Source organism: Mastomys coucha, unplaced genomic scaffold (assembly GCF_008632895.1).
Source record: "Mastomys coucha isolate ucsf_1 unplaced genomic scaffold, UCSF_Mcou_1 pScaffold22, whole genome shotgun sequence".
NCBI classification, from domain to species: Eukaryota; Metazoa; Chordata; class Mammalia; order Rodentia; family Muridae; genus Mastomys; species Mastomys coucha.
Genome location: NW_022196905.1, coordinates 175,920,043 through 175,945,994, shown reverse-complemented (window position 1 = coordinate 175,945,994; position 25,952 = coordinate 175,920,043). Strand labels below are relative to the sequence as shown.

The window sequence follows — 25,952 nt, the reverse complement described above, 5'->3', positions numbered from 1 at the left end:
CAGGACAGCCAGGTCTATACAGAGAAACCCTGTCTGGAAAAACCAAAAGAAAAGAAAAGAAAAAAGAAAAAGAAAGAAAAGAATTTTGACCTTGAAGCCACTCCCTCCCCAACCCTGACCTAGGGAATGGTGGTTGCTCATAGCTAAAGTGGCCTAGGAGGCATTTTGCTTCCCTAGCTGTAGCCTGTGTGTAATGAGAGCTGTAGAACTTGTCCTCTCTGAAGGCCAAGGCCGTGCACTCAGCACTCCTCTCTGATGATTCCAGCCTGGAGCAGCTCCACAGTGCTTTTCAGACTCTGGTGTCCTCAGGAACCCCAGGACTAGTTCATACCCACATTTCCTCATCCTGATGTGGGGAGAATGCTATCTAAAGTTATTAATTTGGGGTGGGGTCTGGGCTTTCCTTGCTGCTGTTTTGCTCTGTGAGACCTAGGGAAGACATTTTTTTCCTGAATCAGTAACTGGCTTCAGGACCGTGGCTTCTTCCATGCGTCCTACTTCCCTTGCCCTCTGGTTCCTTCTAGTAATTGTTGAGCTGTCTCAGTAGCAACCACTTGAAGTTACATTTAGTCTTTGTTTTAAGTCTCATTACTTTTCATTGTTTCATTGAGTTAGCTGGCATTGCTCAAAATTGAAAATGTGTGTCCCTTAGTTCTAATTTAAATTCAACAAGCAAACTGTTATATACATTGCAGTGCTTACTTGAAATGTTATGTTTCCTGCTAGTAGCAAATCAACTCTTGATAGCTAAAAAAAAAACAACCCTTCCATAATAATAACACCTGATCTCCCTATTAGCCTGACTGTTTTGTGCTCTGGTAAATAAAACATATCTTGAATGTAAAAACTAAAACATGTTTATATTTTTGTATAGTTTTTAATGGTATAACTTATGTCATTATGTAATATTACGGTATTATATATGTATTTATGTTGAAGAGACCATCACTATATAATCAAGGGAGCATTGTGTATTCTAGTTAAAAAGAAAAAAACACGGCCTCTGTCACTTAGCAATCTTTTTTGTTTTGAGACAGCCTTACATAGCTCAAGTTGGCCTTAAGCTAATTGTAGCCAATGATGACCTTGAACTTCTGATCTTCCTGCCTCTGCCTCCAGTGCTGGGATTATAGGCATGTCTTTACTGTGCTTGCTTTTGTATAATGCTGAGAAGCAAATCCAGGCACCCAAACTTACATGCAGGCAGAACATTCGTACATATTGTGGTGGTTTGAGTAGTGACGGTATTTATAGACCCATGTGTTTTAATACTTAGCCCGTAGGGAGTGGCACTATTAGGAGGTGTGGCCTTGTTGAAGGAATTGTGTCACTGTGTTGCAGGCTTGGAGGTCTTCTGTGCTCAAGCTAGCATGCCTAGTGTGGCACACAGTTCTTTCTGCTGCCTGGGGATAAAGACTAGAACTCTCAGCTCCTTCTCCTGCATCATGCCAGCCTGGATGCTGCCATGCTTCCCACAATGATGATAGTGGACTGAACCTCTGAACCTGTCAGTCTCTAGACTTGCCTTGGTTGTGGTGTCTCTTCACAGCAAGAAAATCCTAGCTAAGACTCGTAAAACAAAGATAACATAGAAATCTAAAGGGTCCCATGAGATTCAGTTTTTGAAACTCAGTCTAGGAAGTGAGTATTTGCATCCCTGAGAATTAAGCAGTTTATAAATATTTGGGACCATGGGACATGTTTTCCTTTGAGTGTCACCACAGCCAACACTTGGAGATTCTAAACTCGCATAATTGTTAGTTTTTAATATTGTTAAATACTGTTATGTTTGCAGTTAAACACCTTCCCCCCCATTAATTTATTTATTTCCTTTGCATTCTGTCTGCAGCCCCCCCACCCCCATTTACCTCCTCCTCTCCTCAGAGAGTTTTAAACTGTCTAATACTGCCTGTGGTGACATAGTGGACCTCCTCCTCTCCTCAGAGAGTTTTAAACTGTCTAATACTGCCTATGGTGATATGGTGGACTCTGAGGTACTTTGTGTTCTTGGCACACTGAGGCTTTGCATTACGTTTAACTTTTTTTTTAATTTATAAGAATAATCTGTGTGCCTAAATTTAATAGTTAAAAATGAAATGAGACAACATGGTTAAAGTTGTGTTTTCTGAATCTGAACAGATTCTGGCAAAATAAATAGAAATTGAGAAGGAAACTCACATATAGCTCATGGAATATAATTGAGAATCTGGCCCTGTCTGTGTTATAACAATTTTTTTGTGTCAGCTGCTGTAGTTTTTCTAGCCTGCCTAGTTGGAAAGGAGATAGGGGGATAAATGTCCATCAGTAGAAAAATCAGTAGACTGGGAAGAGTGGAGAAGTAGTGGTTTAAGGCTGGCTCATATCTCAGTTGGTTAAAGATAGTAGAAGTTATTTATGATTCTTGAGGTTGAGGCAAGAGGGTCATATACTGGAGGCCAACTGGGCTATGTATTGAGGCCATGTCCTAGTAAATAAGTGAGATAAAATAAGGAGGTTTGAATGGCCATGATACTCATCCAGTAGTGCAGTAGCAGCTGTGTGGGAGGGCTGACCTTTAGATTTTGGAGGAACTTGCATTGTGTCCTGAAGGGTTTGCATTTTAAACTGTGCTTTGATATTCTGAGTAGGCAATGGTATTGTCAGACATGAAGCTTGGCCTCTGAACATTGTTTTCTCCCTCATTGACTCCTCTCAGCAGGGGGAAAGACTGATTTAGAACCGTTACTTGAATGCAGATATCTTTACATCTAAACTGTATGGAGTTAATTTTTTTTTTATTTGCTTGTAGTAAACTTGTGATGGTTAAATATTTTCTAATACGGTTAGCAGCAGTTGGTTCTTTCCTGTTGCAACATTGTTCTGCCGTGGATGTGCCTTTGTTCAGGTCACAGAAAGAGCTAGAAGTGACCACAAAATGTTTAAAAGCCACACATTTCAGGCAGGACAGTTACTTTTGAAACCATCTAAACCAGAATAAAACTGGGAGTAAACCACCATTTCTCTTTCAAAGTAAGAGTTTTAAGTAGAAATCTTGTTAGAAGGTTTGAGGAGTTAAGTTCCTTTTTGGGGGAACAGCCAGGCTTTCAATACTTTGCCTCTACCACTTATTAAAAATTGCTGAATCAAAGTTCCCATTATATAACTGTCATATCCTGCTAAGTAAAAATGTTTTCACCTTCGTTTAAAGTAGGATCTGGTGTTCAGTCCCAAGTATGAATAACAGGCCGTGCCTTTCATGGGGGATCTTTCTTTGTTTCTCTACCCTTCTAAGCCACCTTTCTTGATTCTTGAGTCTGCTTTATGCTTGAGATGCCTTATGAACCAATTGGAAATTTCCAGGATGAACCAATGTGAAATTTCCTTCTGGAATTAAAAAACTTTCTGCAAAAACTGATCATTTTGCTTGTATAGTCAGGGTTCTAAAGAGAAATTTACATATATACAGGGGGATTTATTAGAGTGGCTTATAGACTTTGGTCCAACTAGTCCAACAGTGACTGTCTTTCAGTAGAAAGTCCCAAGAATTAGTCAGTTTGTGAGGCTGAATGTCTCAGCTGAGGATATCTCAACTTGTTAATGAGAATTGTACTTGTCCTCCTTGAGCAAAACCTTCTTTTCCATGTCCTCTGAGTGGGCTGCTACAAGAAGATTGGCCCAGATTTAGGGTTACCTCAAAGGATCCAGTTAACTAAAAATCCCTCACAAGTGTGCCCAGCTGTTTGTTTTTTAAGTTAATTCCAAATGTATTTAGGTTGACCAACAGTAATAACCTCAGGAAGATAAAGTAACAATAGCTTGATGCTGTATTATTTAATTCTTTAATCTTGAGTCACTTTAGAAACATCTAAAAAATAACCACTTTCATTGCTACATTCAGGAATTAAATAATACACAGCACCCCCCCCCCACCTGTGTACACAGGACACATCGTTACACTCACAGTGGATGCCTGAAACCTGTGCTGAGCCTTGTATCTGTACTTTCCCATACATATGTGTATATAGAGGAGACAATATTGCAGTTTAATCTGTGCATGGTGTCCCAGATTAACAGTAGCATCTAGTCCTAAGAACTGCTGTACTGTAGTGGAGGTTACTGTAAGCAGCTCTAGGGTTCCCTCTCGTACATGCGCAGCAGCATAACTACCGTGGACTACTTTGCCCTTCCTCATAGTCTCAGCGACAGACTTGTCCTCACAGAGATCGGAACTCAGTTTTCTTCTGAAGTTGAGAACTTCTGTCTTCTCGTTTAAAGAAAGCATGCTATGCTAAGCTGCTTTTTGATGTGTTTGAACCACTAGCAACCAGCATCATTATGCTTACTGTTTGAAGCTATTCCTAAGTAGAATAAGAGTTACCATCAGCCCTGATGCTGTGCCCATTGATCTGCTAGCTGAGATGACTACTGAGTGACTGGGGGTGGGCAGCACATGCAGTGTGAGTACACTGGACAGAGTGCTGGTTCACCTCGTGGGTGGATGGAGCAGGGTTCTCAGACTGGTGCACGGTGTGAAACTTGCATTTAATATTTTAGACTATGATTGGCTGAAGACAACAGAAACCAAGGAGACCCGCAATTGGTGGGTGGATGACTGCGAAAGGTCTGCAGATCTCTCTGTGTCTCCCAAGCATGGCTTGTTTTAATACTGCAAGTGTGAAATTACCCCAGATCTAAGGCGAGAGGTGTGAACGCTTACCTTCAGACAGCTATCCATTGTAGCAAAGCCATAACCTTGATGACTTATGCATCACAGAAAGCGGCTTTACAAACAATATGACTCAGTAATAGGAAGATCACCTTCCAAATTTCAAAAGAATGATGGGCTTCAGTGTAGAACTTAGACTGAATGAAAACTTGAGAATTCCTCGCAGTGGCTCAGAGCCTATAACTGAATGTTTTAAACAGTTTTCATGTTGGGTGGGGTCAGTGGTGGTATGTATCCATAGTTGCCTGTTAGGAGTGTACCTTTGTTTTTGGATTCTAGAGAGTCTACATTGAGTGTTTTTCCTCAGTCACTCCCACTGTGCGTTTTGAGACAGTCTCTCACTGAGCCTGGGATACACTGATTGGCTAGACTATGACCAGCTAGCTCCAGGGATCTTTCTGTTCCATTTCTCTAGCTCTGTATGACCAATGAATGCTGCTGTGCCTACCTTTTTACATGGATGCTAAGGATCAGAACCTGGCTCCTCATGCTTATATAATAAGCATTTCACCAGCGGAGCCACCATTTCAATCCTAAAGATCCTATGTAAGATATAAGTATCCCTTATCTAAATAAAATGTGTGAGTCCAAAGGACTTTGGTGTTCAGACCCATCCTACCCGAGGACTTTGGAATATTTGCATATATATAGGATGAGATATTTTGAAGTTGGAATCCAGGTCTCAATACGAGATTTATTTGTGTTTCAAATGTACTATGATAGGTATGCACTCTACCAAATGAGCTACATTCTTAGCCTCCTCACTGCTTAAATCCCATGTATGTTAACGAGAGTTCTAAAATTGAAGACTATTAGTTTAAATTTGGTTCTTTTGTATATATTCTGCTAAAGAATGAAAAATTTTGTTGCTTAGAAAAAAACCGAACAACAGTGGCTAATGAGATGGCTCAGTGGGTAAAGACACTTCTCACTAAGACCATGTGGATCCCAGGGAGTGATTGTCCTCTTACCTCTACATTGTGTCCCCACCCCCAGTAAATTAGAAAGAAGCCTGCCAGTGACTCAGTCTACACCTAAGTGTTCCTCTGTTGTGGGATCAGATGTGGTTATGTAGGTGCTCGGAGGGGTCGCTTTCCTCACCTCCTTGGATTTCAGGTTTCTGTCTAAAGGATGCCTAAATATCAGAAGGGTAGTAGCACTCTAGTAGTCTCCGGGGCTCTGCTCTTACGCAGCACGGGTTGTTTACCTGCCATTAGATACTTACCAAAATGCCATATCCATATTCTATTTACCTGCCCGTTCATTTATAAGAAGCTCTGAATCTAAAGGGTTCTCTGTAGTTTTTTTTTATGAAATACCTTTGTTACATGCATTTCAGTGATTGGATTTCTAGTTCTAGAAATTTGATGGAGGATTATAATACAGGAAATAGTTCTTTTTTGTAGCATGGCTGCAAGAGCTGGAGTTGCATGCATTAGTGTGTCTGTTAAACTTCTGGAAGCAAGCCAGTGTGTCTATGGTGAGTTTCGTATGTAAGCACGGAGCCACTAAAAGCCTTGCACGGGGTTACAACTCTTCTGAGAGAGGAAGCGTTTGGAAATTGAGCTGTGAAGCAGCAGCAACAAGCAGTCCCAGTCGTAGTAAAGATAGGGCAGCTTCAGCTAGCACATCTCACAGAGCGAGTCAGGGAGCGAGCAAGCACAGCTCCCAGCCTGCTGCCTCAGAGGCAAAGCAGGACTGTCCAGGGCAAGCTTCTAGTTTCATGGTTATGATGTCAGGTCATGTGATAATACTGTACCATAAGTTGCCAACTTCGCTTTCCTCTAGAGAAGATCCTTTGCTGCAGTGCTTTTTTTCCCTGTTTCTTTCATTTTTCTTTTCTTGAAAGAGAAAAAATTGTGCAATGTATGTTTATGCCTACACCATGCCGAGGCGACACTTAGCAGTAAATAATCTCTGTATCCCCGAGGTAAGATACTGTTTCTGCTTTCCCTGCACAGTGCTGCTGCAGCACGGAGCCGATCCAAACATCCGGAACACCGATGGGAAATCAGCTCTGGACCTGGCAGATCCTTCAGCAAAAGCTGTCCTCACAGGTAAGGAACCAGGGCTAGAGACTGATGTTAGAAGATTTCCATGCACTGAGTATTTTTCCACTAATGAAGCTAAGAAAATACTAAATACCTTATTGATAGGATATGTATCTTATTAATTGTGTTGAGATATATACCTATATATGTATATATATGTTTATATATTAATCTTACTGCTTATAGCACTGAGAATTATAGTATTAAATCATAGTGTTTCTCATATTTTGTCAGTTTTATGGCTTCCATCACAGTTTTCCTCTACCTCCTCTTCTTGGCTGGTTTTTTAAAGCCCTTCACTGTTGATCAGACAAGGGCATTTGTGTTATTGTAAAAGTAGTTTTCATTGGGGAGACAACCTGCTGCCTTACCCCTGGGCTCAACAGCTAAGCACTCGGGTGCTCTCCTCGCCCACTTTTATACATTTTATCATGTCTTTGCACTTTTTACAGATAGCCAAGTTTTTTGGACTGAGGTAATATATTGTCTTTCTACTTCTAATAGTGCAGATTTGGGGCTTATTAATTTAAAAGTAAATGTCAAGAACCAGCACAGAGAAGACCCTGAGGGTAGAAAGCACCCCTCGTCATGGTCTGCAAGATTATGTTTAACGGCTAGATCTTGAACTGCTGTTGTCATTGATCTTGGTTCTCAGTGCTGCATTGGCTCTGTCTGTTTTTGTTCTCAGCATCTCGGCCCTGCTGCCTCTGCCTTCCTTCACTTTGTAATTTGGAGCCTCTCTGTCACTGCAGTGGTACAGTGCTGTTGTAGATTATGTAGAAGTAAGTGACTCTAACTATGAGAGAGATCTGAGCTTAAGTTATCAGTCTGTGCTGTGCACTCTTAATAGAGATTGTGAGGTGAATAGAAGGCATTTATATGTACAGAAAGCTTTAAAAATATATGGAATTTTGCTTAATTACTCTACATGGAAAGACAACTTCCCACTGTGCTAAAATTAATATAATCACTGCTAAATCAGGGTAATCTGATATTTCTCAATTAATTAAAGTTTAAATGAGTTGCTGCATGAGGAGAGCATATACCAGAGGAATAAAGCTGTTTAAATCAGTGGAGATGGAGTTAATGCACGGTTTTAAATGATGAAATCAGGCCTACTTGATTTGTCTCTGACCTGCCTAGTCCTGAAACCTTCAGTCTCTTGATTAAACAGTCACGTACAACAGTATAGCAGCTTTCAGGGGTCTCTGGCCAGAGGAGAAAGACAGCACGGGACCAGCTCCTCTCAGACTAGCTGCTACAGTATGTGCCAAGTGCCAAGCAAGACTGTATAGTTGTGAGTGTCCTCCCCCTGACCTTTCCTCTTCTCTGTCTCTCTGCCTGCCTGTTCATTTGCTAGGTACATTGAATGCATCAGAGTAGCTGCTACAGTATGTGCCAAGTACCAAGCAAGACTGTATAGTTGTGAGTGACCTTTCCCCTCTCGGTCTCTTTGCCTGACTGTTCATTTGCTAGGTACATTTAATGCACCATTGCCTTTAGGACTGTGCCTCTACTTTTTGAAAGACATAAGTTTAGATATAAGCTATTAACCATAAGAAGCTGTCTCCTAATCTTCACTGCAGGTCAGAGAAGATCATTTTAGGGTAGAGCTTTGGTGTGATTGTTTGAAGAGGCTGGAGCACAGCGGGGGTCAGATAGCGGATCTGAAGTTGATTTGGACACTGTCTAGCATTGCACTGTGCTTAGATGGGGAGATTCTACAGTTTTCTACATTTTACTACTAATATTCGACTGCTACTGGCACTCTTCCTTCTAAAAATATTTTTGAGGCAACTTTTCTTTCAGTTGTGGTTTAAGGCAAAAAGTTAAGAATAGTAGTTTTCTTGGAAATATGAACTATTCTACTGCACATTGAAGCTATATAAATTACATTAAGAAAACACTCAGGTGAGCTGTTTCAGAAAGGTTTTCTGTCCATATAGGCTTGTTACTAAGAAATTCTTTTTGCTGGAGTTACGATGGAAATATTATTTCCCAAACTAAATTTTAGAAGATTAAGCATTGATTTTTACAAAGGTAAGTGGGCTCAGGGTATGGCCTAGTCTTGTCCAGTAAGTTCAAAGCCTATGTTCAGTCCTTATCACACTGTCCTGAAGGAAAGGGAGACTCTTGAAAGGAATATCTTAGAGGTGTTAGGCTTACTCTGAGACTCATTTTTATTCCAGATGAGTTGCAGTGTTATTATATAACTTGGGAGTGGTTTTCTTTCTTTAATTTCTCTGTGGGTATTTAGGTGCTGAAACTCTGATAGTCTATCATTTATGTTACAACTTTGCTTCATTAACCAAACAATGTGCAGGTATACCTTAAAGCAAATTAACAAAGAGTAAATCTCTTTTTATAGAACATTAAATGTATGTTTTGATTGATTTTGTTTTAAGTTTTTTTATATATATAAAGACTGCTATAAAAAGCAAACAGACTGTCAGTGTGACAGTTGACCGTTACCACATAGCCTTTGCTTTGGATAGTGCCATTCGACATTTGAAAGAGAAGGCTAATTAGAAAGACTAGTTCAAATATTTGCTGAACTATTTGAGTGAATGATAAAGTTTATAGAAGTCTAAAAGGTTTTAGCTTTTGTTAATTACCTGTGTTCTAGGTAATCAGCTGGGGGGCTTGGAAACCGTGTTGTTTTGTGTTTTTTGTCTTGTTTTTTTAGAACAAGAATATAAAATGTCAAAGCATATGTAAATATTATTGAACAAGATATTTAGCGTGTTATAATTTTAGAATTGTAAGAGTAACAGTTCGGACTTTTTCTGTTTATAAAAATGTTTGGAAATGGAGGGAAATAAGAAAAACACAAAAGAGAACGGTCATAATTTTCCCTTAGAGGTGGCATTGATGTACTTTGCATGGCCTTTCCTTTTCTACTAGGACACAGCAAAATGTGCTACGTAGAACTGAGTGAAGTATTACATAGGCATGTGTTTGTGTTTTGCTAATGATTGGCATTCATACATAATATGCAGTATTTGATTTAGTGGCACGGGTATGAGTCTCTGTGCTCAGGGCTTTGTGCATTATAGGTGAGCACTCTTCAGACCCTATTTTTAGCTTGTATTCACCTTTATGACTTTGAGATTTTCAGTTTCACCAAAATTGTGTTGCTTTACCATAATCAGTCTTAACACATAGAAATGGATGTTTCTGTTCTTGACGTGAATGTATTTGAAGGTTTGCTTGTATTGCATGTGGTATAATTATGGGAACACCTGAATGTGTTAAAAAAAGGCATTGTTGGCCAAGCAGCTGTGGTGCATGCATTTAATCTTAGCACTCAGGAGGCAGAGGCAAGACAGATCTTTGTGAGTTCCAAGCTAGCTACAGAGCAAGTTCCAAGGGCTACACAAACCCTGTCTGGAAAAATGATAAAAAGAAAAGACAAGACATTGTTTCGTAGTAGGACTAAGGAGGATTTTTTTTCCCCATGGAAAGTAAAATACCTGGGCACTATGGAAAGGATGGAGGATGTCAGTGGAATGAATCAAGCAAGGGGAAAACTGGTGGACTGAGAGTTTAGGGAAGGGTAGATGGACCAAGAAAAATGTTTATCTTTGGCATGATCAATGATAATTAGAATATGAACTATGTGTGTTTCTATGGTCACAAGGTTGGCCTGGAAATTGGCCCTAGTGCCTTCCTAGTTAATATTGAGAAACAAAAATAAGAAAGGAGCTGGAAAACTAAATAACCCTTACTCTTATAACCCCAGCACTTGGTAGACTGAGGCAGGATACTCACTGCAAGTTTGAGGTCAACTGAGCTACTTAGAGAATTCCAGGTTTCTCTGTATTATGGAGTAAATACCCTGTCTCAAAAAAACAAAACAACAGCAAAGCCAAAACCAGTAAGAAACTTTAAGCTGAGCTCATTGTACCTCTAAAGAAATCCTCATCTCTGGTTGCTGGGCAGCCTCCCTGTGCTGCAGAGTGATCAGCATGGCTCACCTTCACACACCGTGTTGAGGAGCGTGGTGAGTGCTTATAGAGCCTGGCTTGGTAATTCAGCAGTGGATGTCTGGAATTCTACTCCACTGCTTTCCACTGCTTCTTTACTAAGTGGAATAATTAGTGAGGATTTTAGGGATCTGGACTATGCCTGCTTAGGTTTGACCACTAGGGATTTACTCAAGAAAAGGTTTCTCATTGTTTTTGTACACTTTTCATCCACCTTCTCGATACTAGGTCTACATTCTGTACTTTCAGATTGCTGTGCCTCCTGTTTCTCACCACCTTAGGCCTTTGCTTTGGGGCCCAAATCTTCATCCCCTTTCTTCCTTGACAACAGTCACTATGGGGCTCTGAATCCCAGTTCTTGTCACTGTAGCCAGAGTAGGCTTTATAGAGCATAAACCAGCATCCTGTTCTTTAACATATTCCTATTACCCCTGGATAAAAATCCAAATTCTTCAGCTATGGCCTGTCATAATCTTGCTTATATTTTGCATATTTCAGTCGTTTATTCTCGGCTCCATATTTTCATCCAGTTGTATGTTTGTTGTTTCTCACATACACAGGCTCTTTTCTTCTGAAGTAAGCACGGCTCTAGAACTTTGTGGCTCATCAGTTAGGTATCTGTTCAAATGTTTCATCATCTTGTTCCCTGTTCCATTAACTAATTTTGGTTTTTTCATGAATTTGTTGATACCTAACATCATGTTTTGTAGCCTTTATTTGCTTGTACTAATACAATGAAAGATTGAACTAAGGACTTACAGTGTATTGAGTGATTAGATTAAAAATGTATGGCCAGGATCTAACTTTTGGTAACTGAGTAGATAGAAATGACAGAGAAGATACTCATTAATCTTAATTGACATAATCTTAGTTAAAAAAAAAATACATGTATGGATGCTTTGCCTGCATGTATGTCTTTGTACCATATGTGTACTTGTGCCCATGGATGTCAGAAGAGAGCATTGGATTCTTAGGAAGTGGAGTTACAGAAAGTTGTGAGCTACTTTGTAGGTGCTGGGAATTGAACATGGGTCCTTTGGAAGAGCAGCAAGTTTTCATAACAGCTGAGCCATCTTTCTAGTTCATAATCTTAATACATTTCCTTCTTTATCAAAAATTGTTTTGGGTTGCTTACAGTTGATGTACTGCCTTCTGAGCTGTAAGTGTATATGATATTTAAAATGTTTGAGTTATTGATAAATAAAAGACAGGTAAAATAATGTAAGTAGGCCTTACAAGAGTTCTTGTTAGATATACACATATTAATTTGTAATTTCTAACAATGTTGAAATGACCCCAGCACTCTAGTGTTTCAGGCTGTTCATAGTCAACTGTTTTTTTGTATAGTTATAGTCATCAAGCTTATATCATCAAAACCAAATGATGGCACAGACTTGTAATACCAGCCTTGAGCTTTGTGGGAGTGAAGGCAAGGGATAACAAGCTCAAAGACACCCAGTATCCTAAGTCAGAGAGTTCCAGGGCGGAGGATGGAGCTGGGTGATCAGATTGGATACTTGCCTACTATGTTCTCTACTCTTAGTATGAAACCCCTGTCCTAAAAGCATAAAGCAAAGCCCAATGAGAGCTTCCATTTATCAGTAACAGTAGTCTGAAGCCCAGTAATTTGTTGATGTGTACTTTGAGAGTAGCTGTGATGTTTTGTTGTTGTTGTTGTTGTTTTGTTTTTTTCTTATTGTTTTTTTGGAGACAGGGTTTCTCTGTATAGCCTTGGCTGTCCTGGAACTCACTCTGTAGACCAGGCTGGCCTTGAATTTAGAAATCCACCTGCCTCTGCCTCCCTCTCCGTTGGGGATTAAAGGCGTGCACCACCACCACCTGGCCGATTTTTTTTTTTTTTTTTTTTTTTTTTGGTATTAAATTAGCAGTTCTGTAGTTGTTTCAATAGAACTTTAACCAAATTTCTATTTTAAATGGTTCTTTTAAATTTTATTATGGTAAACTTATTAATTTTTGCATTGTGGTATTGGACATTAGAACTTAGGGCCTCATCATGTTAGGCAAGTGATTTACTATATACCCAGCTCCCATGTTTGTTTATGTGGTATAGATGGTGCTAGAATTTATTAATGTTTTGTTGTTGTAAGATTACTAGTTCTTTCCTTGAAATTTTGATGTAGATACCATTATAGATCCAGGTATATATGTAGCAGATAGTACAAAAAGACCCCCCCCCCCATACTCTTTACTACCCTCCCTAGTGGTCATCTCTTGTAAAACTGTTCTAAGTATCACAAGGAGATTTTGATACCATCTGTCTGAATGTAGATACCTACACCAGAGGTGTTTGCTGTGTTCTAGTTATGGGGTAGGCTGAAACATTCCCTTTGTTCTCTACCCCCCTCCTCCTCCCTGACCCCCCCTCCAGTTTTTTCTTTAAGGAGATTGTGAAACATTGCCCCCCTTTTAATTTCTCCCCTTTTTGTTAAAATAAACGTCTAATCCTTTGGGCCTGATACTTTGTTACCTTAATTGTTTACTATAGACAGGACAGGTAAGTTGTGCATTTCTCCTTGCCTGGCTCCTGGGAGGTCTTTGAAAGAATTGCTGAGTTTTGGTTAAGTAAACTCTCAAATTTGTTTGGAGTTCTGTAGAGTTTTCCTGTGCCTTATAGGCTGCTGTCCTTTCTAGACTCAGCAGTGATATCCTGTTTCTTCTTGATATTCGTCATTTGTATTTTTCTTTGTCAATTTCATTGATATTTGAAATTAGTTTCAAATGTTTTCTCATTTTTCCTTCTTTCTACATTGCGCCTGCTTTGCTGGTCTTGGTGTTTGAAGAAAGAAAGCAGAACTTGACCAGATGTGGCTTTCTTCTCGAATGCTTTCACTCTTAAGAAGGTTGTTCTAAACATTCCTTTTACTGTTTCCCATAAATGCTGATTTGTTTTTCTAGTAATTCAGTTTAATATTCTTTTGGAATTAACTGAGAATTCCTTCATCATCCATGGACTACTTACTGCTGTTGTTTGATCTTAAATACTTGAAGGCTCGCTGTTACCTTCTTATGTCACTTTCGTGTGGAGTTGTGTTCTGGGAAAATGCTGTTTCATTTTAAATTCTTTGGGTTTTTTTTTTTTTTTTCTTGTTTGTATTGTGTTCATTTTATGGTGCATAGTATGTTCTCTATTGGTGTAAGTTCTGTGAGTCTGATAAAAGACCATGAGGTTGATAAGTGTATCCTAGATGTGTTTGCTCTGTGTCCTGATTGATTTTTCTCTCTAGTTTAATCAGTTAAGAGAGTGGTAGTAAAATTTTAACTAAAATTATAAATTTGTAGCTCCCTTTAAGTTCTGTCCCTGTTTGCTTCAAATGTGCTGCAGTTTTGTTTTCTGGTACATGCAAATTTAAGATAGCATGTTTCATTGTGAACTGGTCTGTTTTCATTATGTCAGGACTGTTTCTGATTATTTTCCTTACTCTGAATTCTACTTAACTGATACTGATAAAGTGTCTCATGCTTTAAAAACACACTTGTGAGACATTTATCTACCTGCCAATATTATTCATTAGACTAGAATTAATTTCTTTCATACAAAATTAATTGTACAGTATTCTCTTTTTCTACCAGGTTCTGTTATTTTAATTAGTGTATGTAGATTTTTCCAAGGCCTGTGGTAGATTTCTGACTCCTAGAACTTTAGTGTAATATATTTGTGTTATGGTAATTTGTTACGGTAGCAATAAGAAACCGTAGAATATCGATTGTCCCTTTTATTTGATTTGTAATGATCTTCCTATAGCAAACACTTTTCTATTGACACTATACATTTTGTTTGTGGGGTGAGAATGTATTTTAATCTTACTCTGCTTTGGCGAAAGAACTGCAGGATGTCGAGCCACCGGCTCCTGAGCTAAGGGTGGGTTCACCCCTGCTCTGTCATCCAAAGCAGAGTGAGTGGACATCTGCCTCCTCTCCAGACTGCTATTGAGAATTTTGTGGCTGGATAGTATTGTTTCTTATTACATTTCTCTATGTGACCTCCACTGACATCATGGTGTTGGGGTGGCAGCCCCTCTGCTGTTGGTGAGTCTCTACAGGGCCTCCGCTGTCCTCCCGCCAATGAGAAATGTAGGAGCATCTTACTTTTGCTGGGTGTAGGTGGAGCTCTGCAGTTGTCCTTAGTGTGATCCCAGGATACATTGTTGGCAGACATGAAAGTTGAGGCTCCCGGCCTTGTAATTAAAGCCTGGGGAGAGTGCACATCTGTGGGTGTCACTGGCTTGTAGTTGGCGTAGGTAGGATGGGCTGCATATTGGGAGAGTATGTAGATACGGGCAGTATTTCACTGGAGAAGGCTGGTCGTTTTGCACAAGTTGCCTGTCTTGATAGGTTCTGTTTAGTTTCTTAGAGAAACGTATGGGTCATTTTAACTATGGCAGTTGATATTTCCAAGTTACCAGCCTTTTTAGTTCATAACATTTAGCAAATATAGAGTTAAGAATACTTGGAAACTGAATACTATATCATTCTTTATAACGAAGCTCCTAGTAGGTTGAGCTTCTGTCTGCCTCTTAAGGTTCTTTTATTTTTGTTTGCTGTATCACATGTAAGTTTTCTAGGTGCATTTACTGATAGTGATAGGGAAAATATTTACTCTATTTTCTCACAGATCCTAAAATACTTTAATCTATGTATATGAAGGTTTGGTTTGCATGTATAGGTGCACACCAGAAGAGGGAATCATCCCATACAGTTCTAGACAGTTGTAAACTACCATGTGGGTGCTAGGAATTGAACCTTGGACCTCTGGAAGACCAGGCAGTGTTCTTAACCACAGAGCCATCTCTCTAGTCCCATAATTTTGTAAAAAACATTTGTTTTAGGAACTAGAAGGATGACTTAGTGGTTAGGAGCACTTGTTGCTCTTCTGAAAGACCTAGGGTTAGTTCTCAGCACCCACGTATATGGGAGTTCACAACCAGCTGAAAGGCCAGTTCCAGGGTATCTGATACTCACAGGCACTTGCACAAACATACACACAGTCAAAATTTCTCACAAACACAAAATAAAAATTACTTTCGAATCTCCTTTGACATAGTTCATATATATCTGTATCATTTTGAATCTCAACATGTGTTTCTTGAGAATTGAGGATTTTTTCTTTGTTTTTTGTTGTTGTTGTTTGTTTGTTTGTTTTCAAGACAGGGTTTCTCTGTGTAGCAGCCCTAGCTGTCCTGTCCTAGAACTCATTTTGTAGACCTGGCTGGCCTTGAACTCACAGAGGTCTGTCTGCCTCTGCTTCCCAAGTGCTAGGATTAAAGAGAATTGAGAATTTTATACAATGTATTATAATCATATTTATCTTAATTCTTCGCAGATCTACCCACCCCTTCATACTCCCCTAACGATTTATTCTTATTTATGTGTATATGTGCATGTCTGCATGAGTATATGCCATGCATGTGCCAGTGCCCAGGAGGAAGCCAGTGGAAGATGGCAGACCCCTTGCATTAGTGTTACATGTGGTTGTGAGGTACCTAACATGGGTGCTGGGAATGAAACCTTGGTCTTCTAGAATAGTTTGTGCTCTTAATAGCTAAGCCACCTCTCTAGTCTGAAAGTATTTGAATCGGTCATTTCTACTTGTTACTCTTGATACTATGAGGATCTATGAGAATGAGTAGCATGAATTTTTGTGATATTCCTGATTCTCTAAATCTCTCCCAATTAGGATCCAAGATGTAAGCAATTATAAAATACAATAATACTGGCTCACTGGTATTGTGATATTGGCAAAAAAGGCAATATAGAGAATTGTTGAAATGTTTTAACTTTTAAAATGAAATAAAAGTAAAATTATGATTTTGCTGTGGAATCTGGGGTAGGATATGATGTAAAATGTTATGTTATCCTGAAAACCAAAACCACTTTCAGATCTCTGCTCCTGTGTCTGATATGTTCAGGGATAGTTTGTACTAACATCTCCCAGCATGCTCTAGGTACCAGCAAAGAGAATGTCAGGTGCTAATAAAAGGCTAACTCAGTTACCCTCATTTGCTTAGCAAGCCATTGGACCATCAGTCCCTGACAGTCTTAGACCTGGAACCCCAGGGCACACAGTCCTCCCAACCCTTCTGCTAAAGAGATCTTATTGCTGCAGTACGTTTATATTTAAATGGGGTAGAGGTTAATCGGTTAGAGGATGCAGTAGTTAATTATAAAGGGAAATTTGTGTATGCATGCCACAGTTCATTACTCTTCTCATCTCCCACCTGTTCCTATATTCAGTGATTTCATTTATGTGTTGCCTGATTCACATCCCTTCTAGTATTAGAATCTTGAGAAGTGGAATTCTCTTTGCTTATTGTTAAGATCCCAAGTCCCAATAAAATACCTGTAAAATAAGTGATTAGTCAGTAGATGGATAGTTATTGATAGACTAGAACCAGATGTATTATTAACAGTATACCAGTTTTTTATGAGAGAGAAGGCATGACTAAGAACGTGAGGAGGATTGGTCACATCTGTGTGAGTCAGGAATCAGAAAGAGATGAATACTAGTGGACAGCCCACTTCGTCTTGGTGGTTATCCTCCTCCTCCTCCCCTCCTCCTCCTCCTCCTCCTCCTTGTTTTATAGAACCTGGACCTAGACCCATGTACTGGCAATGCCCACATTCTGGTGTACATCCCTCCCAGGTAAATCTCCATGGAAACACTCTCGCCAGCATTCCCATATGTGTGTCTCCTAGGTGATTCCAAATCCTGTCAGATTGATAAAATAAAGTTTTACAATAATTTTTATGTAGATTTACCAGGCCTACATAGTGAGACCCCCATCTCTCGCTCATGCACACAGCCTTACACTTGTCTTTACTGTATCTTTCGAGTCAGTTGCAGATATGTGGTGCTTCATGGCTCAACACTTTGGGATATACTCTTGCCTAAGAACAAAGGCACTAGCCAAAATGTAGCAATCATAATTGGAAGATAAAGTATTGATGCAGTGTTATTGCAAGTACAATACAGTTCATCTTTCTACTGTTTTATGGAAATAGTTCTTGGCTTATGACTTTTTCCAGTAATGCCTGGTAACTGAATTTCTTTAAATAGTTTTTGAACTCTGAACCTTTTCATAAACATTTTTAAAGTAGCCTATCATTTGCTATATCTTTACCTAGTAGTCACCTCTTTTTTACAGATTCTGCTATAAGATTTGCCTCACTCATCCCAGTTGCTCCCTTATCCCCCTTTAACACTTTCTGCTGTTTACTTAATGATGTTACTGCTATCTATGATCCTTAGATTTGCTGGGATGCAGGTAACAGTTATTATGGACTATTGTGTGCTTGAAAATACATCATGAAGCTGTTTTAAATGACAGGAAAAAGGCGCAGTAAGACTTTAACTCTTCCTTTGAAAAATATGCCGACCAGTACTCTTCTGAAACAACTTTAATATATTAGCGATTCAGACTAGATTTTATAACACTTTGTTTTTCAGTCACAAAATGTATAAGCAATGGGTTATCTATTTGTAATTACAAAATACTGGAGTCTACATAAATGACTAGTGATCAGTATTACATATGTAATACTCTATGTAATATACAGTAGAGTATTTCACATATAAAGTAAGTTCTCTGTGGACTGTTGATGGGTTATTCTCAAGGTAGACTTTTAAGATGTGAGTATGAAAAGGTATTTGCTATATGACATTCTTTCTGTAAGCAACGATATGTAGTATTTAGCTCTTGTGTCTTGGTTTTGACATCTTTATGTTGTCTCTTAGCCCTACCATGTACCAGAGTTATGGTATGTCACTACTATGTGCTTTTGTCTTGAATGCTGTCTTCCTGAGTCTCTTGGATTATTCTACTCTAGAAACAAGCAGGGTGCTGTATTGTGAGTGACTCTGTAGGGAGTCCTGTAATGTGGCACTGGAATATCTGCCCAGTCAGATGACCTGAGGTCTGCCAGCCACTCCTATGAAGACCGAAGTGTCAGTTTTCAAGATTTCCAGTGTCAGCTAAGTCTTGAGATACTACTGTAGCTTGTCCTATAGCTTAGATACAGCCCTGAGATGCTGAGTCCCAATCATTCAGCTAACCATTCCCAATCTCCTAGTCCCAACAGACTGTATGAGAAAATCTTTGTTCTTGTAGCTACCAGCCATGAGGTGAACTAATTGTTCAGCAGGAATAGACTCCTAGTATATATAGTGAACTGTTTTACTTAATCAGTTTAAACGTTTTCCTTTTGTAAAATGAAACACAGGAATAATAAACCAGAAAACATTAAAATTGGTAATATTCAAGAAAGTTGAAATCTCAGAAAGGAAGCCTGGGAGAGTGGGACAGGTAGACAAGGAAACACAAGAAATACAGCAAAGTAATGAGAGTCCAGAGGCATTTCCTAGAGGACTGCTGTGGCTCAAGCTTAGGCAGGAAGTCTGTCATGCTTGGTAAGAAAGTCGGGGCTGAAGAGGAAATCCCAGGCTCTGAATGCAGACAAGCAATCTGTGTTTCAAATAGTCACATTGAAGTACCGTCTCAGTGTAACATCACCAGTGAGAGACTTAGAGACCTTGCGTGGAAGCAGGGGTGGTGCCATGTGTCTAGACAAACACATACATGTAGAAAACAGAAAACTCACAGGCAGAGTTGCACAAAATTGGTGGGTGTGGCAGGCAGGAGTCTTCTGTATTCAATTTTCAACTTTTGTGTGTTTGAAATTATTTCCATTGGAAAGTTTTTAAGCATTACTGGGTAAAAGGGAGAGCGGTCGCTGCTTAGCTGAGAGGTCTAAACAACAGAGAGTGTTCTGGTTTCTCTGCTTGCATACCAGCCTTCTTAAATTGCTATTTAAATCACACAGTTCCCTCTCTCCGCTTTACATTCCCTTCCAACCACATCCATGCTCTTTTTTTTTTTTTAATTGTCTCAAGATTAGATGTTTCTTTTCAAATATGAATGAAATTTAAACTTCCCTTGTAATTTTAGGCCAGAACATTTTATGAGCATTGTCACACTTACTAATTCTTTATTTTTTATCTTGTTTTGAAGCTAACTACTGGGCACTTAGTTCCTTGACTTTGAAAGCAGATGCTGCCTGTGCGCTTTTGCCGTATGTTTTCTACAAGACCATAGTAGACTCTGTGTTCCTAATTGAGTGACAACACAGTGTGTTGACTTCCTGAAGGATGCCTTCCTCTGCTCGCACACTAGGTATACTAACTAGTTCTCAGGAAGCTTTGTGACCAAATTAGCCACCTCAGCTCTGTGGGTATGGCTGCATGTGCCAACCAGTACTTTCTTGAGGAATGGATCAGGCCTACTTAGAATAGCAGCAGTTTAAGAGTGTCTTGATTTTATACATTTGATCATAACCCTCTGACAGCTTTGGAATCCTGCACATCTTTTTTTTTTTTTTTTTAAACTGTGGAATTGGAAGTCTTCAGAATTGACAGCCTGACAGGGAATGGAGAGGAGTACAGGGAATGATATGCTTTAATTCCCTTTGAGAGAACGTAGAAAATGTGTAATTATCTGAAGTGACTGTATCATTTTATATATGAAAATGTCTCTTAAAGGAAGTAGTACTTACGAGCTTAATTGGATAGAAAATCAGCCCCAGATAAGAGGAGCTTATACAGTGGGAAGACTGTCTGCCCATGGATCTGTGGCTCCGACTGGATCACCCCCCCAACCCCCACCCCTGTCCAAGCACCACTGTCCTTCCTCCTGGTGAGAAGGGGTATTCTGGATGCCAGTTCTTAGGTTATCTGCTTTCCCTTGAGATTCCTGTCTTTTTTTCCTTCTTATGAGAACAATTTTATTGCTCTTTAAAATTCTAGTTATATGTATTTGGCTTCAGTGTTTGGAAATGGGCCCCAGGTAAATGAAAAGGGACCTTATTTCTCTATTGATGTTCAATCTTTCCATATGTTGTTTTTCTATTATTCTACTATCCTCTATTGCACTAAGAGTGAATGATATATTGCTTCTGACAGGACCAAAAATGACTTGTTTTTAAGAAGTTATTAGAATGCCAGGGGCAGTAACAAGCAGATATGGGTGTCTCCAGAAGAGCAGTGCCTTTGTGCACTTGTTTGCAAAATTATTTCATTTTCATTTTCAAAAACTAATAAGTTCTTACCTATAGTTTTTACAAAAGAAAAGTGAACATCCCAAACAGAAACATGGTGATGATGGGGAAGCAAAGGCGAGTTAAAGATAGAGGGAAGAAGTCCAAATAAGAGTGGAAGTGACACACAAACCTCTTGAGTGTTGTCATCTCAGATGTGTGTCATAAGGCTATATGTAAAATTGTCAGCTGATAGTCTCCTAGAAAGTTCTGTGTCCCTTTGTATTCTCTTGTAGTTGTTTAACCATGGCACCCGTGTCATGCACCCTCTGGTACGGTTAAGTGTCATAGTAGTGCTATGATTTGAATTAACAAGTTTTGGAGCCAAGAAGCCTCCTAAAAGAGGCAAGGGCTGTAAGTCACACCCAAAGACATATGCACTTTAATATGACTTTGTTTTAGGACATGGGAAATAATGTTGAGTTTATATGGTTTGTTTCTGAAAGAAAGGAGAGTGAAAGATTAGTCTCAATTCTTTTCTTTAGATCTTTATGTGATACTTTTTAGAAAAAAAACTGTTAAAACTAATCTATGATTTAAACAAAAGTGAGAGTAAAGATATTTTTGAGCAAATAGGTTTGATGTAAAGTAGAAAATTTTAAATATATTCAAAATAAAAATATATTAAGATTTATAAAGACAATGACATTATATATAATGAAAAATAAAAGAAATTTTTAAAGGATTTTACAAAATGCCATACCAAAAAATGGCTATACCTACATAGCAAAAATCAGCATCCAGAGCATAGGGAAGAAAACATTCTATGTTCTTTTATATAGCATCTTTTAAATTTTATTTTTATTTTATATGTTTAAGTTGAGGGAGTACCCACACACATGATTGGATGCAAATGGGCCACAGGTATGTTAAGGTACTCTTGACAAAGAAAGGTTTGCTCGACAAATATAGAAATGAGGGTGGGAATGTTCTGAAACCTTTACTTAGAGACAAGGTGAGGTTCTTCGGAAGCCTTCTTGGTAGAGTGCACCAGCACTATATACCACCACCATAATGAATGTCCTTCCCAGAGACCAGAGAAAGTCACCAAAGACTCTTAGCATCCCCTTCCCATGAGGGGCTGTGTGCTGGAATTAGCAGTGATTGACAACTAAAGTGGCCATTGTAATAATGGAGGCAAGCTATCATGGTACAAATTTTAAGAAATTGTGTCCAACCAATTGGCAGAAATAACCTTTGAGAAGTAAGTAGCATCTTTTAAATTAAGATTGTGTGTGATGGTGGTGGGGTGCCCATGCACATAAATGGATGCAAATGTACCACAGGTATGTCAAGGTACTCTTGACATAGGCAGACTATATTTTTCTCCTTTCAGACTTACAGTTTCATGTAACATCAGCTTCAAGTTGGGACATTTGGGGGAAAAAAATTATCAAATGAATAAAACAAGAAGACAAACTAACAACATTCACTAACACAGAGGTGAGCAGAGTCTCTGTTTAGTTTACTCTATTCCCTATCCTTTCCTCAGCCAGTTTGTGTATGACAGCTGCCTTTTGTATCTACTCGTGGGCATGCCCGTTTTGTAATTGCAACCAATTTAGAACAAAGGTCTTCTTCCTTAGACTCTTTCCTCAGATCTCCAGCCAGTGTGCAAGCACTCAAACCGACTTGTCTCTCACACCCTCTCCCTGGGTATGGGGCTGCTCACTCACAGGCCACGTCCTCTCTCACTGCAGTAAGCAAGACTACCCTGCTTTGTTCAACTTCCCATACAGACTCAGTGCTATTTGCTGGTGGGAACTAAGAGGTATTTCTCAGGATGCACATTCTTCCTTCAGCATTTAGTGTTGCCTATTCTGTTGATTTTGTTTGTGGGGTTTGGTAGATAGGTGGAAAACAACTGTTTTTCTTCAATTCATGTGAGCACTGGAGTGAGGTATTGGGTTGGTGCAGGTACAAGGATGGAGAGACCTTGATGGTGCTGCCTTCTAGGGTGTATTTTCATGTACTAACAAAAGCAATCTGATCTACTCATCAGTCTCTTCCCTTAATACCATATTATGACAAAAGGCATGCGAATTCTGGAAATTTTATTTTACATGGAATATGGGATTCTAATTACCTCAACAAAAAGCCAAATTCTTGGAATATATTCACAAGAACTTTAGTGCCGTGGAGTATTCCAAATACTATATATGTACTTTTAAAATCTTTTTTTTCCCCTGAGAATGCTGCTTTCTTTCTTTTTCTGCTAGTTTTTTAAAAGGGAAAAACAAACTTGGTTTTGCAACTCAATTGTAACAATTTTAACATACACAGTATCCCTCTCTCCCCTTCTGGTGGCCAGTCGGGATAATAGGTTGTGTGCCTGTCATAAAAGAACTGAGTTACTATTAGTTCCATCATCTGCCCTCAGATAGACCTGTCTCCAGAGTCATTTTCTGTAAAATCTGATGGTTTCTCGCTTTAGTCTCCATCATCAGAAGCTATAGATTTATACAAAGCAGAGAAACATACTGAGGATGCCAAGGAAATAATTGGATCCTGAGTTTAAATTTTTTATTCTTTTAAACAATTTTTTTACTTAAATCTATTAAAGTCATCAAGATGATAAAACATGAGGCTGCCAAGGATCCCAAAATAGACTGCTGGGATTTTATACCATTTGCAGAGCTCTTAGGTAGGTAGTCTTTGTCACCATTCTTAGATAATTCTATGCAGAAGCCATTATACAAATGACTGCTTCTATCAATTGGGTTACATTTACTCAAATGAATGGATAATATCTATTGCTAACAGAATGAGAGATTGTGTGAGAATCATTTTCAGTCCCTGGCTTAGTGCATTCTCTAAAATGTATAGATGTTTAAAATGTAAATTTATTTGAAATAGTTTTCTATCTTTGTCACATTAGGTTTTCTATATATATATCTAATTCAAATTTTGTGTCTAAATTTATTTGGGCTAGAGACAAATACTTTGAAAGGGTACAAGATGAACCAGAATATTATACCATATAAAGATGATTAGTCACAAACTATCTGACTGTATAATTTGTCACTGTTTAAAAGAAAAAACTAATACATATATACCGGACATGACATAGATATAGGGAAGGACTTTCTCCTAGGACTCTGTTTGTCCAGTTGACAAGAGGAAAGTTTCTACACAGAAAAAAAAATTAAATAGTTGAAGAGGAAGACCATAGAATGTGAGGGGATCTTTCCCAGCTATATATGTGACAGGGGTTTAATAGCCATAATATGTAAATAACTAAAAAAAATAAAGCAACAGAAAACCATCCAACCCATTTAAAAATGGACTTAGGATCGGAACAGTGAGTTCATAAAGACTAAAACTGGCTACAAAGTATACCAAAAATGTTCAGCATCTTTAGCGATTAGGAAATACTAACTTTGAAATTTCATCTTACACTTGTCAGAATGGCAAAAATCTACAAAACAACATTCAACAAATGCTGGAGAGGATGTGGGGGCAAGGGACCCTGCATTCACTGTTGGTATAACTGAGGACTACTGCAGCCACTCTGGAAATCAGCATGGGGATCCTCAAAACACAAAATCAATCTGTGTGACCCATGTTTACCACTCCTCTGCATATACCCACAGGACTCAGCATCCTGCTCCGTACTTAGATGTGTTCATTGCTTCTCCAACCACAATAACTAGGAATGGAAATAGCCCTAAATGTCCTTCAACTGATGAATGGATGGTGGAAATCCGGTGTGTATACACTTGCAAGACAAGTCAGCAGCAAAGAAAAATGAAATCATGAACTTTGCAGATAAATGGATAGAATTAGAAAAGATCATATTGAGCCAAGCAGTGGTGGTAGCACTCGAGAGGTATGAATCTCTGTAAATTCAAGGCCAGTATGATCTACAGAGCAAGTTCCAGGACAGCCAAGACTACACAGAGAAACCCTGTCTTGAAAACCAAAACAAAAAAAGAGGAGGGGGGGGCTGTTCATATTGAATGAGGTACCCCAGACTCAGAAAGACAATTCCTTCTCCAAGTCTTCAGGTATGAATCTATGGCCTAAAGTAACTGCATAAGTCAGGAAAGTAAAAAGGAACAGTTAGGGTGTGGCGGAAATTGGGAGCACAGGAAGGAGAGCACTTGTGGGGAGTTGGGAGCACAGGAAGGAGAGCAGTTGAGAGGAGATTTATAGGATACACGTGACCAAATGGGGAAATGCGAGAAATGGTGTGGATTAATTGGAAGTGAAGGGACATTAAAATACAGAAAAAGCGAGTAAAAGCCTTAAGGAATCATACTATTATTTCTTATGTATCTAAAAGTACCCACAATAAGTGTAAGTGTATATACACACATAGTTTAAATGATAAATTCCCTTCTGGGCTGGCAATGTTTCACCCAAGAGCCATAGACTATTAGACTTTTCATACCCCAACAACAGTTATGAGAAGACTGGTTTTGAGTCTTTGGTCAGCGTTGTTGTACTGGCTGGTTTTGTGTGTCAACTTGACACAGACTGGAGTTATCACAGAAGGGGGGAAGTTATCACAGTTGGGGAAGTGCCTCCATGAGGTCCAGCTGTGGGGCATTTTCTCAATTAGTGATCAAGGGGGTAGGGCCCCTTGTGGGTGGTGCTATCCCTGGGCTGGAAGTCTTGGGTTCTATAAGAGAGCAGACTGAGCAAACTAGGGGAAGCAAGCCAGTAAGGAACATCTCTCCATGGCCTCTGCATCAGCTCCTGCTTCCTGACCTGCTTGAGTTCCAGTCCTGACTTCCTTTGGTGATGAACAGCCATGTGGAAGTAAGCCAAATAAACCCTTTCCTCCCCAACTTGCTTCATGGTCATGATGTTTGTGCAGGAATAGAAACCCTGACTAAGACAAATTGGTACCAGCATGGTTGGGGTATTCCTGTGACAACCTGACCATGTTTTGGGGAGGACTGTGGAAGGACTTTGGAACTTTGAGCTAGAAGAGCCACTGATTGTTAAGAACTCTGTGGGATGTTCTGTAGGAGCTCGCTTCCGAGCTCATGTTGAGAACAGTGCAGAAGATGGAGATCTGGCTTGTGACATTTCAGAGGGAAGATTAAAGACTCTTATCAGGGCCATGTTTTGATTGTGAAGATTCTGTGGTTCTGG

At 39.2% G+C, this 25,952-nt stretch overlaps 1 protein-coding gene across 2 annotated transcripts in view; it reads left to right on the top strand.

The window, feature by feature from the left end:
• The window catches only part of Tnks (tankyrase), a 159,981-nt gene that overhangs the window by 47,455 nt on the left and 86,574 nt on the right, over positions 1–25,952 (top strand). For both annotated transcript variants that reach the window (XM_031339532.1, XM_031339533.1), the window contains exon 3: positions 6,667–6,762. In XM_031339532.1, the coding sequence (XP_031195392.1) occupies positions 6,667–6,762 (96 nt within the window). The remainder of the gene's footprint in view (positions 1–6,666; positions 6,763–25,952) is intronic.